Here is a 16,802-nt window from a genome sequence, read left to right on the forward strand (position 1 = left end):
TGTATACACAAACACTCACAGACTGCTGTGAGTTTGGCCAGTGTATCTAGACCAAACTTTTCCATGCCAAGGCCCCCCACATAGTATTAGCTTATGGTTGGGGCCCCCTTACACATGTTTTTAAAAACCCATTGACAATACTATATATTGTACAATAAGATTTTCAGTTATATGTTCTTCTAAATTATATTTTATAATAATACACATTATAATAGGGTAATAATTCAGTTTTATTTTTCTAAATAATTTTGTTGCATTTCCCTCATCTTCTGTCATGTTCCCTCAAATGGAATATGGTAAAGGTCACAAGCAAGCAGGGACAGACTGTGCGGTCAGAGGAGACTCTGTCATGGTCTGTGTTCGTATTGTCATAGGCAACTCTCAGGAGGAAGTAGCGAGCAGCAGTCTGTGTACAGTATGTGTGTGTATATTGCAGCTATATATGCGTGTGCGGTCATATCGTCACAGCATGTTTCTTACCACTCACTAAAGAAGATTTTTACCCACTGTTCCCAGCAGGAGTGAGTGAAGGAAAGGGTGAGGAGGAGAAATCAGAGTGAGGATGACATGTGTGACTTTATTGTTCGGACTCTTCTTTGTAAGGACCCCTCCAGGTTTTGTTGGTGCTTTAATAATCTGTGGATAACGATGCTCCTGTTGGGTGTTTCATTTCTCCAAACTGTGCAACAAGCCCTTGGCCAAGACTCACAAGTACCACGGTGTGATCAATGGCCAAGCACAATGCCTTGATCTCTCTTGAGGCTTTTTCCACCTCCTTACTTTGTGAACCTCGAGCTGAGAATATATTTGCATTTATATAGATGTACTGCTCTTTCTCCATCACTGTCTGTCTCTGTGTTTCTGTACCATTATGAGATGCATACACTAAGTGTCTCATCCCCCCATATCTAGTATTCAGACACATAAATCCTATTTTCTCTTTGTAAACCATGTTCTTGAGTGGCTTCCTTTTCATCGGGTCTGACAGCCATTCGGGAGGCCTGAAGACACACTAAAAGGCTGCACTACATTCATAGACACTAACCAAAGAGCTTACTTGAGCATGAAAACAGGGTTGGATAGAGGTAGCAGTAATGATTGGTGCTTCTGTTGCAAAAGCCACTGTCTTTTGACTGCGTGTAACACAGCCTTCGTTTCCCCCATTGCCAATCCCGTCTCTCATGGAAGCAAAACTGCAGCTTAGTTCAGGGTTCCTTTGTGTCTGCCTTCTTATTTCTGCCCCTCTTCTTTTCAGCACTACAATCATTATTTCTCGTGACATGGTGAAGCAGTCCTGGTGTGCTGCTTCTCTCTGTCATTTTCTATCTATGTATCTACTTATCTGTCTGTCAATATCTCTCTGTCTCTGTCTGTCTATCTTTCTTGTCTGTCTCTCTGTTTGGTTTCTGGTCAATCAGTCTTGCTCTCTGTCCCTTTTTCTCTCCTAGTCCTATTTCGTTGTCCCTCATCACAAACATTCACACACATACAGCAGTCATGTTTGAGCAATCAGGGCGGTTTGTTACGTGGTACTTGGTGCTGAGTTAGATGTTGTAATCAGACAAACATGGAGACATATTAATGTGCTGAACCAGGCTACTTAATCTTGTAACTCTTCAAATACCGCCTGTCAGCAGCAGAGACATCACTTACTTGGAAAGCTATGCGTAATACTAAATAGACAGGTGTGCTTACATTTTATTTTGCAGGAAATATGGAAATGCTGTTTTGGTTCAGTTTCTGTTCAAGACTTGTCATTAAGGAACTATACTGAGATGGTTCTCTAATATTCAAGCTTCTTTTTTGTAGTTTTGCCACATGCATTCTGAGTAACGAGTTTCAGGTTGAAATGATATAGAATTAATAGTCCACACTGTGCAATTCATATATTTTGTATATATAGGTGCTCAGGATGTTGAGTGTGTGTAACAGGATTTCTTGCATTACACATATCCCAGTCTCTGGCACCATCGGTCTACTCACACTTGTCTGTCAGGCTTTGGCCTCAAAGGGAAAATCAGTATTTTTTCAGTCTCTTAATTTCCATACATCAAAAGATGATCTATAGAGGAGCTCTGTGTGTAGGGGGGTTGTTTGTGAGTATGCACAGTTGTGTGCTCCACTCAGTCTCATTTATAGCACAGCAGGTTGGCAGGGTAATAAAAAGATGTCAATGGGGGATTTGACCTCTACAAATATTCCAGTTATTATTCTTCTAAAACATCCTATGTCTGTCTGCAACCCCTCTGGACCACAGACGCATTCATGCCCCATAGCTCATAAAAATCACTCAGGCTTTAACACGGAGAAAGAGAAAGCAAGTGTAAGGTGGCCAGAGAGAACAAAGAGGACAACAGCCTTTTATGTTTTATCTCCCACTCTGCTTGTCACCGTACCATAGAGCAATTATTTCACAGTTCTTAAGTTGCATATGACAGATGTGTGTTTATATCTAGCATCAGCATCATCGGCTTTGGGACACATCTCTGTGTGTTTAACAAATTATTCCACCTGCAATACTCAGTCCCAGGCACATTTTCTCCTGAAGCATATGTCTTAACTTCTGTCACCTCTTGGTCATATGACCTTCCACCTGGGGGAGCCTCATCAGCAAAAGCTTGCAGCTTGGAGTGTGAAGCTAAGAGGAGATCCGCTCTGTTTTGCTCTCGGACTTGCCCTCCCTCGCTCTTTTCTCAGTCAGTGCATCATCAGTGAGCTTTAATAATTTCTATTAACAGACTGCTTGTTTGGTCTTCTTCCACCTCTGTACTCTGCTCACACCCCATTCAGCAGATTTGGTTGCTTGTTTATGCAGAAGGCTTGTCAGAAAAAGAGAGAGATTAAAAGGAAATGATCGAGCAGATGATGTGACAGTTTCTGACTGTTTACTAAAATATTTTTAGGACAATTTTATCATCATTATCATATTTATCATACTAATCATATTGGGCGTTTGGTCAGATGTTTGGGAAATCAATAAATCGATTATTTTATTAAAGATTTATAGTTTTATTATGAGTGTTGACAGAATCCAAAGAATTGCTGTAAAGAGGCCATTAGCCTTTAAGCTCAAAGAGCACAGAGACAGTATATTTCTTGTTTTATTTTCTGCTACTGAACTAACTCGCAAATATAATTTCTGTAGAAATTCCTATTGCTTGCCTGTCACAAAGCTAGTTCTGCATCATATAAAAAAAATCCTCCTTGACTAACTGCAGTGTATTTGATCAATTATTATATTGTACAGCACACCCTTCACTTTTTGTCTGTTTAACCAAGAAATATTTTGAGATACATTATCTCTTTTCAAGAAAGACCTGCTCATTGGGGCAGCATGGAGTAGTTAACACACAGAACACACACAATTAATTTACAAGATTAAACTATTACATAATAGAACAAGGCCTGAGAGGCAGGAGAGAGAGTGGCTTGACTCTTTAAGAAGATTACCGTCCCTCTGCGCCTTTGTCCTCATCACATACAATTTGAGTATCTGAAGCTAGACAATAACCTAAAGCTTTTTTGCTTTTTTAAATTGGGTATACATATGTTATATTCAATATATTTGTATTCCAACTGACTGAACATCATTAAAGTTATCTTTGTAGTTTAATTTGTTGTTAATCCGTTAACTTTTTTATGAAATATAAGGAATTAAATTATTTTTGTCAAATCTTTACATAATATTAAACTTTTGAACGTACATATTAACTGGTTAGCACAATAGTGGCACACTTTTGGTGCCAGTTAACACACTGTCACAGGTAAGATATATGAGGCATTAAATGGTAAAACCTGCCTTTTAGTTGTGTTTTTCTAGTAATATACTTAAAGCCAGACTTTACTTCAACATAGATGGTTTGACATCAAGTGAGCAAATGTGTGTGATTTTATGTCTCTAATGGCTTTAAGATAAGAATGTGGTTTTCCACATTTGACAGGATCGTGATTTTTACACAAATCCTGACACAGTTTTGCTGTCCAAATTGACCGGGTGATTTCTTACCAAATACTAATCACTGAATGAAACAGCCAGTCAGTGGAGAGCTCTGTGAATGCTGCTCTGATTGAGAAATCATTGGTCACAATGTAATGTGACAAGATTTTTAAAGGAAAGGTATGCTGTGGCATTTCTGTGCATTTTTATTATTTATTATCAGTGCTTACTGTGAGACAGGGACATGACACAAGGTAAAAAAAAGAAGGAAGATGAACAGATAAGAGAGTAAAAATAGGACTTTGAGGGCATGCAATAAATGTAGCTGATAATCATTTTTCAGGTACAGATGCAGATGTACTGTAGAGAGAGTTACATTGTGATTTGGCACTGCAGTGTGTTTGGCCTTCTTTCTAAATCATGGGTGCCAGCAGAAGGAAAAGTGCCATTTGAGAGTTTTATGTATTTATTTATGTATTATGTTTATGTATTTCTTTGCACCTACATTTACATGGTGACATTTACTTGCAGGGAAAAGACCATATTCACGCTCGATAAAACTTCACATTTAAAGAGAAATTGTTCAACTTCAGTAGACTTTTTAGAATATTTTTAGTGAAGATGTCTGATTGAACATGTGTGTGTGTGTGTGTGTGTGTGTCCAGGACACTATGTTCCCATCAGTAAATGGGGTTTATGCTATAAATTCAGTGAGAAGCTTAGCTACATTGAAGTTCTCTCTCTCTCTCTCTTTTTTTCCCTTTTCGTACGGCATGTATTAGGATCAAGGGACATTTGAAACGACTTAAAAATAAGAAGCTTATGCCTTTTTGTCAAGTGGGGTCTAATCAGGGTAATTTAAGCCATACGCTATATTCAAGTGACTAGCTTAAAGTGTCAGCCATGACCAACTTAACAGAAAGTTAGGCTCAGTGTTCCCCTGCTGCTGTCCCACCTGCATGATCCATGCACCTGTTGGTAAGACTAAAGACAAAGGATGAAGGATGTAGAAAGATTTTCATTTCAACCGCCTTCTTCATACTTTAAGGCTGCAGTTTTTAACCTGTTTTACTGTTTGTGTTACTGAAAAGCCAACAAGGCATTGTACTCTTATATTAATTTAATTGTTTATGACATACACATGAGCAAAAGAAAAGCAAAGAACAATAAAAAAACTATGTATTGAACATACCTTCACTTGATGTTTATTTTTTCCTCAGTCACTGTTTATTCCCTTGGTGTTTCTGGCACATGTTCGTGTGTGTGGCACAGTGTGAGCCCATAATAAGCATGCTTTGCAATTGAGCAGGCTTCTCTCTCATTTTCACTGTTATTTATTTTTTGTATGTTGTTTTTCTCTGATTCTTTCAGAGCATCAAAATAATAATGCACTTGATTGTACCTGTAATTGAGTTGTCCTCTTTCTGCTTCTTTGTTCACATTTCCTTGGCACGTGTGTGGGTGTGTGTCAGTGTCTGCAGAGAATCTGGAAAAGAGCCTCAGGCAGATGGAGAGGCAGCTGCTGCAGCTGGAGAGAGACCTGGAGACTTTCTCCTCCCCCGATGACCCCAACGACATGTTCTTCACAAAAATGGCTATATCCTTTACACACGCACGCATGCGTTCGCTTACCAGTCAAGGGGAATTATTCAATGAGTTTACTGTGACGAATCAAACTAAACAAGAATTACAGGAATGTTACAAGAGCTGGAGCTATATGTTTAGTTTTAACATTGCTGCACAGGCTGGCAAAAGAGCAGGTTTTCATAACTTAACACATAGCTGAATTTGTAGTATAAAGGGAAGGAACTCTCAAGTCTTTGGTTGATCAAACACCCAATTAAACACATTTCCTTTCTCTTTTACATAATTAAATACTTACGCTGTGTTCCATTAGTTCCCATCACCTTCGACCTGTACTGGAAAACTTGGAAAACTTTGCCCTTCTCCCTCCACATGCAGTAATTTCACCACTTTATTTATAAAAGGACTGTCCATAACACATTGCCAATCACTGAAGAAAATAATAAGTAACACAAAAGAAAGTTAGACAAGGGTAGCCCTCCCACCCTTGTTTCTATACAGTATAGACATGCTTTCATTTCTGTTCTGCTTTTATTTTTCTACTGTCGAGGATGTGTACAAGTCATGAGTGGCATCCCGTTTCATCGTCAGGTTTTTGTGCCAGTACCCCTCTCAGCTCTCTTTTTGATGAGTACTTCACACTGAGGGCAACTTCAAAATGAAGGGAAGGGTTAGAGAGGGAGCAGTGAGACAAAGCCTCCTTCGTCTTTCTGTCACTCACTTTCTCTCTCATGTCAGTCATTGTTGTATGTTCACAGAAACAGAACAAGAGCAATTTAATGTGTTTTATTCAAGTTTACGATAATGAAACAAAAGTGCTAATTCACAAAAGCGTAATCGACAATTTCTCTTTTCTTTTTTGCTGCCCTCTTTGGATATCCAGGTCCACTTCTGACAGCTGTCCGTATCTGTTTGGCAGCAGTGTTAATTATTCACTGTCCTCTGGAGTAGTTCTGGTGGATCAGGTTGACGGACACGTCTCAGACCAGGTGTGCAAGTGTGTGCTCAATAATACACCCTGTACCTAGCCTCCTTCATGTAGTTTTGATCAATCGCCTTGGGGCTGGGGCACTGGTGACTTGTGCTGTAGTAGTTAGCAAGGAACTTGAGTGCAACACAGAAAGGTTCACTGAGAATGGATCTGACAACTCTGCCATTTACTGCTTTGCTTTCAAATTCCAGGTGCCTTGCAAAAAATGTCTAATTTTAGCAACACTGATTTGAAGCTAAAGATTAAATCTGAACTCACTAAAACCAGAAACCAAAATTCAGCTAGACACATACTCATCAGGACTTAACTATGTTTATCACAAATATTTGATCAAAAGTTTGTATCATATCGTCATATGTCACATTTACGACAAGTCATCCATATGCAAATCTCACACTCTGTGCTCAGTCCAGAAACAGCAGAACCACTTCATTTTTGATTAGTAACCTACTTAATACAACATGGAATATTGTTCTGAGCATCATAAGATGTAGTATTGATCAAACATGTATCTGACTCAATAGGTATTATACTTTTGTGCAATCCATGTTTGTATAATTAAGCTGTTTAAAGTTAATTTTGACTGGACCATTTTTCTACCATCTCACATTAGAGAAGAATATTACTGAACATTACTCATAGGATATCTAAAAGTGACTTGATCAAAAGCAGAGGGGATTTGCTCTTTTATTCTCAAAGAAGTTGCACTGCTCATCCTGAAGAAGCCACTTGATAGATGATACAATCAGATTCTTCAATATTATTATTATTTTCTTTTATGATTATCATAAAATCATTATTTTCACGAGATATCTACAGTCACCAGCTAAACATGAGAAGCCTGGAGTGTCACCTAATGACATTGAAAATTCCATTATCACTCATGTGCCACTCGAGTATACAGTTATTGGTCTAGTGTTACACTTCTGAATGTGAGCTAAGCATGTGAAGGTGGCAGATTAGAACAGAAGAAAATCAGAGAGATGGAAATATGAGCGGAAACGAGTAGAGGATCAGTAAGAAAGCGAGAGCTGCCCTGGACATCTGCTTTCTCTCGAGTAGGGAAGATGCCAGGAGAGATATTTTGCACCCCGTGATACTTATCAACCGTGGCTCTCAGCTATTTCTTCTTTTCTCTTCCTCTCTCTTGCTTTCCATCACCTCCTCAGGCTTTCTCCATGCATCTTTCCTCCAGCTCCTGGCTTAGAAAGATATTATTATACGTCAATTCGAGAACAGCGCTTATTGAACAGCATTTACCCAGCTGTGAATAGGTAGTCCCATCCCCCGCCAGATTCAACAGAGGCCAGACGTCAAATAGGTCCACCAATTGAACTGTAATGAAGGGGCACAATAGTAGCCAGAGAGGCTGCCCACATAATTGTGATACCACACAGACACTGTTGCTTCTTATCTGAAACAAGTCATACGCAGGACTCCTAGTTAGGGACATATCCTTTTCTTTCTTTCTTTTTTTTCTTTTCATTGATTTGCCTAGAAAATTACCCAGATGTTTTTATACGAAGCTGATTCTAACCCAGATTTTATATTCTTGTGCATCAAACGCTTATTAAACAGAGTCATCGTGTGGAAAGGACTGCTCAGATTATGCTTTTGGAAATAATAATGAAAAAATCAATAATAATAAACACAAAAGTGAAAAACATGTGAAATGATTTTTGAACAGCAAATTTATGCTGGCTAGATTTCTACACTGGGTGACTATTGTGTATGGGGACCTACAGTAGCCTTGCTTAACAGTGTGCCTTGGTAGAAGGTTATTGCTCTCACTTTCTCCCCCACTTTGCTCTGACACTGACACTTCTCCAGCTTATGTTGACACAACCATTACCTATTTGGCCTCATACACACACACAAACATACCAGCATAACAGAACTGTTCTTTGCTTTGCCAGGTTGAACCAGGAGGACCTTTTTAATGCTCTTTAATCTCCCATGCAAATCAGTTTTGGCAAAGCAAAGTTAATCTTAAAAACCATAATATTTGCTTTTTTTAGGGTTAGGCAGCCTAAAAATAATCAGACTAAGACTGTGCTTGCTGCTGCATTTAGTACAGAACCAGAGAACAATTATACGTAAAAACATCATTATCTGCTTTATTTACACTGGGAAATTTGTGCTAGAAATAAATATAAACTTTTCACTAAATTATAATCTGATTGAATGGGCATCCAAATGACAGTGCTAGAGAGGGTTGAAGTTAAAATGATTTGAACTTAAGTGCACTAAAAGCATTGCAGTGGTGCACCACAACCCCGAGGTGACGGTGATGCTGGTGATTTTGGTCTCATTATTTTCGGAGTGGAATATATTCCGTTTAATTTGTCTCTATTGGCAGTTAATATTGTGCATGTCAGATAAACCAACACACTATGCCAACAGCCAGACATGAGTCACAGATGCTGTAGACTGCAGGGGGTCATAGTAGTGAACACACTGTGGTAGTAACCTGACTGACAGTATCAGAGCTCCGAATGCCAACACCACAGTTTACCACTGACAGTCTGTTTTCCAGCCTCAGATTCTCATGGCAACATGTGTTAATGCTTTCTGTTTTTTTTCTGCCAGACATTGATATCTTGCATTGCTGTGGGAGAGTGGGAAAGTAGTGTACTTCCTCATTCAATTAACACTTTATGTTGGATGGATCTGTTGTTGACCTTGACCACAGCCCTCACAGCTTCAGCAAGGTTGCACGAGAGCAGTATGGCAAGCTCGTGATAATGCACAGCAATATGGAGACACTGTATCAGAACATGCTGGAGTACTTTGCTGTCGATCCTAAGAAGACCTCTGTGGAGGAGCTGTTCACTGATCTCAGCAACTTCCGGTCCATGTTCACTGTGAGTACTAACACAAAATGGTGTTGCTGATGGGTTTATTCTCTGTAGGATAGGACATATTTATATTTTGATTTAAACATTTTAATATAAAATGAATCATCATTAATGCTGCTTTAATCACAAGTTACAGTTAATTTGTTGGTTGTTTAACTGAAATTGTGGGACATCAATAAATAAAACCAAATACACCTTTTAAACAAATACCTTGCAGTGCCAATTCATGTGGACTGATGTTCCATAATGCCATTTTTAAGGCCTAATTATTAATAGTTTTGAATTGCATTTTATCTTTTATCAACTAATAAGCTTTGGATTGTAGGTCCTTGCAGTAAAATACTTCACATTGGAGTGATAGCTGTTTTTAGTCAGGTATTTTGAAATTTGGTGGGTTGGCTGCATTTTGTTGTAAACAGCCTTGAATACCAAAAAGCACAAGACAAGTGAAATGGAGCTAGAGTATTGTCGAGTGGATGTTTGGAAATGGTTTTAAATCGCTACTATTTTTCTTCATTGGCGTGTCAGCACGGATCCTCAGATTTTTTTTAATGCGATTCTCACATCAGTGTCCTGTAGTAAAATGCAAAGCAGAACTGTGCCAGTCCTGTGTAGTCCAGTCCCACCCAGACATTTATGTCATCACTGAGCTCCGTGGCCTTATCAGTCTGGTGCTACTGTGAGCTGTGGAGCTGTGGAGACCCACTGTGTTTAATCAGCAGGATTAGTGGCACAGGCCACTGGGCGCAACAGATAATAGTAGCTAATTAGCCTACTAAAGTTCCTGCCCTACCCCCAACTTAACATCTACCTCACACACAGAACGGATTTAATGCCTCTTTGCCTTTTTTTATGCATAGTCATTGGTTATGCTTTAGAATTTTTTTTTTTTTGTACTCCAAAGCTTTGTCTGCACATTTGTGTGTTTTTCAGGGAGAGTGGCGGTGGTGTTTTGGTCCTGTTTTATATGCAAGGCTTAGAATTGTGACAGTACCATTTTGTATGACACCTCACCTGCAATGGAATTTTCCACTTGAATGCCATTAATACAAGATGAATGGTGATTTCTTGAAGGTCAGAAATGGTATAATTTGTTAAATTAAACTAAATACATAGATTCAGACTGGTATCTCTATTCTCTCTATATGTACCTCTCTCCTAAAATCCCCTTTCGACCTGAGTAACATTTATGTGTGCCTGATGCAGACATTTCCTGTGTACTGTACACAGACGTATCATCTACACAAAGTCTGACAAGAGACCTTTGAATGGTTTTAAATAGGTCTACAGTTACCTATTCTGTTACATCTTCATTGTGTTGTTGAGATACACGTAAACCATTTAGATGCCCAACCACTAAACTAACTATTGTCACTGCTTAGAGAATCAGTTTTGTTTAAGCTATTCAGACATGTGTTATTGTTAGAAATCCAATAAAAGGACTGGCTGTGAGGCATTACAAGTACGGTATATAGAATATATGTTAATATCTTGAAGAAAAGAGACTTCCCCTTTTGATTTGGGACCCATGTTTAATCTAACTGACAATCGCTTTGACAGTGCCCAGCTCTCATATAAGCACCTTAAGTTAAAGCTGCATATACTATAAAACTTTTTTACCTTGAGGCACAAAATGTTAGTCCTGCCCTCTTCCCTTCTTATATGATCAAATTCACATCCTAACACTTAGTCCTGACGTGAGGCTGCAGTATGTGACACCTAACCTGAGACTGAAGTCACTACAGTATCTACACAGTCTTCACAGGCTCAGAGAAACACACACAGAGTCAGAAAAAAAAGTTTCACAGATGCTTTGCTTTTAGCCTGGCTGTTCCTTTGTTTCTTATTTCTTTCACCTATGCTATTGATCCTAGGACTCCTCTGCGCTTTGATTATTTGTCTCACTTTAATAGCCACAACCTAGTTCAGATATGAATCACACCCAGAACAAATAATGCAACCTCAGTTTGTTTCATGCATTAATTTAATGCCAGTTAATAATAATGCAAAGAATACACAACATATGCTGTTGATAATGTTTCACATTGCAGCCTTAATCTCTTTCGTTTTAGCTCCATGGTTCAGGCTAGAGTTTTGCAGTTGCATTTATGTCCTGACCAAACATAACAGTTAATGACTCTGCCAGTGTAAGGTGAACAAGCCAAGTGTTATAAAGACTAGCATTATATGGTCAAAACTCCCAAGGTAGCTATTTATTCCCCTGTGATAGGTCAAGGTGTAAGCAGCTTACACCCTCAGCAATTCGTTCAAATGGTCACATCACACAGACATATCTTGGGAGAAGCCAAGGCTAGGTCAGTGAACGTAGGCATATAGTAAATCTCAGCACCGTAACCTCTCGGTCAAATCTGTGTCAGCATTTACCCTGCTGCGCCAAGGCCCATGCTAATAGGCGCGTGCTGTCTCTAGACCACTGCCTGAAGCAAACTGAGCCTTGCACTGTGTGTCTGTGGCTCGCATAATGTGTGTTTGTGTGTGTGCATGTTTGTTTGTGTGCGTATGTCATTTTGTGTTGGCAATTTTTTATTGGGAAAGCTGCTTAGCTTTTTCACACACAAAGACACACACTCATACACACACATACAGCATGCTCAGTCACCCGTAGGAAGGAGACCCAGGGCGAGGCCGCACATCTGACAGGAATCCAATTGAGCGTGTCTAATGGCGGACATCCAGGAGAGGAGGAGGGGGAAGCAGACCTGCAGTGATGAAGGAGAGCGGAGGGCAATTTCCTCAGAGAGCTGGTTCTCTCTCGCTCTCTCTCCCCGCTCTCTCTCTTTCTCTCCTTCAGCTCAGCGTTACAGTAAAAATGAATGCTTTGTCAGATGGCAAAAATCACATGACTCTTCATCAGGCAGCTCTTCTTCACTATTTCTCCAAATCAATGTTCCAACAGTTCTCATTATTTTTAAGTATTTAGATAATTCTTGCCTTCAGTGTTGAATTCCGATTTCAAAACAAATGAAACTTGTCTTACCTGTGTTTAAAAGGGACTTTACAAGTTACCATACTCAGTTTATGTCCACAGTGACTATTGTATTTATTTTCTATTCTCATTTTGCTAATTGGTCCTATGATTTAAGAAGACATCATGGACTTTTTTGTGCTGGCTGTGATCATTATCCAACGAGGAAGTTTTGATGTAATGTTCTTTAGCTGCTCTTTTTCTTCTCTTTGTGAAGTTTAAGAGTGATCCCCCATTACACTGGCCCCCTTGTTGTATTGACCCGCTATTGACTAATCATTGTTTTCCTGAGCTGCTGACAGCAATAAAGGGTCCAGTTTTAAATAAGATGTAATTTTGCCTCTAAAGAATTCCTCAGTGGTTCTGCATAGCCGTGTTATTGAAACCATCTGCCACTTTTTAAGCCATGCTAGCGACATCGCTTTAGGAATGGCAGTGTTGTTTGACCAAAGAATAGCTTCACAAAGCTGCTAACATGGTTGTAGACTCCTGTTTGTTAAAATGACCTAAAACCTTCAATCATCAAACTCCGACTGTATTATCATTGGCCTACATTTGTTAATATCAAAGTACAGTTGTCATTTGCATTGTAGGTTTGGAGGGTATCTCGTTGTTTTACCTTGTCTTCTAAACAAAATACAAACTAATCTTACATTGTTTAGTTTATAGATATGTGTTGTTAAATGTAGTCAACAATCCAATCTATGAGGCTGTTGTAGACAACACTGATGTTACCACTAACTAAATTGCTGCCTGTATGAAATTGTTTGGGTTGAGGATAGCGACAGCTCTGGTTTTTTTTTTTGTTATAGTGCAAGTATGTTTACAATCTGTTTTAGTAATCAGGGCCTGATCAGCAACCGCTGCGAGGACCCTATTGAAATGCAATTAATTATTATTTTTCTGAAAAAAGGACTGCATTTTTGGAGGCTGCAACATGCTCGAAAAAATCGACGGAAACAGAAATTTACGGATTAAAATATGTCCTGTACATGGCTTTCCAAACAGGAAGTCGGACATTTTGGATTCGCTCATTTCCTTTTGTGATAGCTTTAGTGTACTTTGTCCCATCTCAACGAAAAACTTCACCCGTTTAATAAGAGTCCCGCCCTGAACACATCTCCATGCCAATATTCAGTCATACTCATAGTGCCACCTGCTGGAAACAGGAAGTAAGGCTTATATGGCAATCATCATCTGATTTATGTGAAACTTTCAGTGTGGTCTACATGTGATGTGCGTGGACTGCGAGGGCCCGATCATCGCTGCTTGTAGCTTTGATTGAATTTGACTTTTTAATAAGAGAGCTGCTTGATAGCGAAGAGTGGAAAGAATGTCCGAACTTTGACTAAGTTCACATTAGGCATCCATCACAGCTGTCTACTTGTAACCTGGGATCATTTAATTGTTAAAAATGTATTACGTGTCAGCACTCTTCTTCTTCCCTTTTCTTTTTCCTCATTCTCTCTGCGTGTCATCTACCAGATTGGATGCCTATTAAGAATTTAGTTATTAGTGAGTCAGTGGTTGCCACGAGCAACCCATCAAATTGAAGTTAATTTTGTGAAGGACTTGATTTAATTTTAAAATAGAGCTTTGAATAGTTTTCAGTGTGTCATTTGGCATTCAACCTCCCTTTCTTCTCTTCTTCTCCAACACTCTCCTCTTCTCCTGAATTTCTGTAAAATGCTGAGTGGTACATATCAGGGCTGTTAGTTGCTATTGTTTTGAATTTAAATTCATGTTTAAAGTATATATCTGCAAAGCTGCCAACAAACCATTATGGTCAGTATCTATTGGGTAGGATAGGATGCATAGGAGTGTTTTTGACCACTCATATGCCGGATTAAAGCATACTCAGAGTAGTAGAGCCATATTAAACTGAATATTATATACTATTACACCCCTACTATTAGGCATTTACAGTGTGTTTATTTGAGTTGATTCTTCTCAACATTTCAAGTGGCTTGTTGATGCTGAATGGACTACACTGATTTATTTTGAATTCAAGTCGACTATATAATTTCCAACAATAGTCACCAGTATGAAGACTTAATAAGAGGCTGTCATTGGGCCTCAATATGCGACTGCCCCTGTTGTCGTAGTGTGTTTTTGTGTGCATCCATTCATGTTGGTTTGGCATTAAAATTATTCCACTGACCTGCCTGTCAAGCTCGGCTATGTGATTCACCCAAGTGGAGGCGAGACGAGGAGGAGGAGTTGGGTGTTTGATAAAAGCCCAGACTCCCTTGCTTTAAGTGACTGGCTATTGATCAGGATGGCAATCATGCTAACACTCTGTTAAATCATATGCAGTCCTTCTCTTGGCTGTGGCATTATTGAGCTATGGACACCATCGTGTGAGTTTAACAACCCTTTGGCACAGGGATTATAGAGCCTGTACCCTCGGTGGTTGATGAACAGTAGATAGTATACCTATAAAATAATTCTTCATAGACAGGCAGACTGGAATTAATGGCATTTTGTGACGAGTTTAGAAGTTGGCTACATTGGCTTGTGCAAATGCCAATAACATTAAAAGACATTCTTGTCCCAGGACCTAACAGGAACCACGTCTCAAGACTTGTATTTGAACAGTGAATGACTGGCAATGCTACAATCTTCACGTCAAACATTTTTGGACTATCAAAATGTAATAAATTAGGAGAAAGGACTATGGCCTAGAAACTAAAATTGGAACTTGGTGTCAGTTAGTCAGGTCTCACTTTGTTCATTTGTTTTTGCAGTTCACTTGTATTTGATGATAAGTGTCTGCACGCGTTCATACAATTTTCCGACGTGTGCTTTCAGAACACAGGCCTGACAAAAAAGAAAAAATAGTGATTGCTACTCTGATTGGAGATGACTGTCAGCATTTCCTGAACAGTATAGTAGGAGTTCCTATTCCTTCATGGAGCATGATTTGGGTTAAGCTACACTAGTCCATAAAAAGAGAAATGGAATTTTATATACAATAGTTTATTCTATTGCAGAACTAGAATATTTTTTTGCAAATATTAGTCATTCTATTTAGAAGAATGAAACAATAAAGAGAACGCCCAATGGCATATGATTTCTCATTTGCACTGTACATAATGTACAAGTGCAAGACATAAGTGTAATCAATGATCATATTTCTTTTGAAAGCCGTACTTATGTATCCATAAACACATTTTGAACTTCTAATTTAATTCGGTGCTTAGCGTTAGTAGAAAAGTTGCTTAATTAATAAAATCCAGCAGTTGGTGTCATATAGTCCGATTCTGCCAAATTTAAGTGGTTTTAAATGTGGATTATATTTTACAGTTGATCTGCATGTAGTGGGGGCAACACCTAGGTATTGCACTACTAGGTGCTGATTGGTATAAGCATACATCTACTTAAGTGTAGGCTACCACGTGACACTGATATAGTGCATCATTATTTTTTGATAATAATGATAAATATATATATATATATATTTATTTGATTTGATAGAGACAGCTGAAGATTGACAGGAAAGGGGGATAGAGAGAGAGGGGATGACACGCAGCAAAGAGCCACAGGTTGGATTCGAACCTCGGCCACTGCAGCAACTCCGTACATGGGTCGCCAGCTCTACCAACTGAACTAACCGGGCGCCCAGATATACATATTTTTTTTTATTAAATGTTTTGCTTTAAATGCCTGCATCCATGTGCACACAGTGGCTTGGTACTTCCGTTTTTGTGCATTTTTATTCTTCATACATTTTATAATATGTTAGTGGGTTTTTCTTTTTTTAAACACATGGACATTTTTTTCCACTCTTTGTTTTATCATGTAAGGTGATTCTACCAGGGTCATAAAAGAAAAAGGAAAAAAGGACAACAAGTAAAATATTGAAACAGAGCCTTAATAATGTCTAAAAATTTGAATAAATATTAAAAAAATATCTTTTTAGAAAATAATGTTTTAAGACCTGCCACTTCTATTTGTGTCTTCAGGTCATTGTTCAATCACTCTTATGGATATCTATCATCTGAAGTCTCTAGTGTCAAGTTGGTTTGTGTCTGGCAGAAACAGGGTGAAAATGCACCTTACAAGCTTCATCTGACTTTAATGGTGCCTGATAAAGATGTCTGTGGGGTTTGACAGCTGCCTCTGCCTTTGACAGGCTCTGCACTACTGTAATTAACCCTACTTATCAATCCATCTTGTTCTGCTTTTTTGTCTTCCTCTCACTTTCTCTCTCTCCCCACAGCAAGCACTGAAGGAGAACCTGAAGCGGAGGGAGTCAGAGGAGAAACAGAGGAGAGCACGGGCAGCAAAGGAGAAGGCGGAGCGTGAAAAGCAGGAGAGACAGCAGAAGAAGAGGAGGTTGCTGGAAGTCAATACAGGTAGAGACCGTTCAATCTGCTTTGCCTGTCAACTCTTGCATCGTTAATCCCTTTACAGGGAGCGGTGTGCTAAATCAATCTAGGATCA

At 39.0% G+C, this 16,802-nt stretch overlaps 1 protein-coding gene across 4 annotated transcripts in view; it reads left to right on the forward strand.

Annotated features, from left to right (window-relative positions):
• LOC127351086 (protein diaphanous homolog 3-like) overlaps positions 1-16,802 on the forward strand; it is a 154,225-nt gene that overhangs the window by 79,154 nt on the left and 58,269 nt on the right. For all 4 annotated transcript variants that reach the window (XM_051378256.1, XM_051378259.1, XM_051378257.1 and 1 more), the window contains 3 exons: positions 5,410-5,534; positions 9,212-9,376; positions 16,579-16,714. In XM_051378256.1, the coding sequence (XP_051234216.1) occupies positions 5,410-5,534; positions 9,212-9,376; positions 16,579-16,714 (426 nt within the window). The remainder of the gene's footprint in view (positions 1-5,409; positions 5,535-9,211; positions 9,377-16,578; positions 16,715-16,802) is intronic.

Source organism: Dicentrarchus labrax, unplaced genomic scaffold (genome assembly GCF_905237075.1).
Source record: "Dicentrarchus labrax unplaced genomic scaffold, dlabrax2021, whole genome shotgun sequence".
Lineage (NCBI taxonomy): Eukaryota > Metazoa > Chordata > Actinopteri > Moronidae > Dicentrarchus > Dicentrarchus labrax.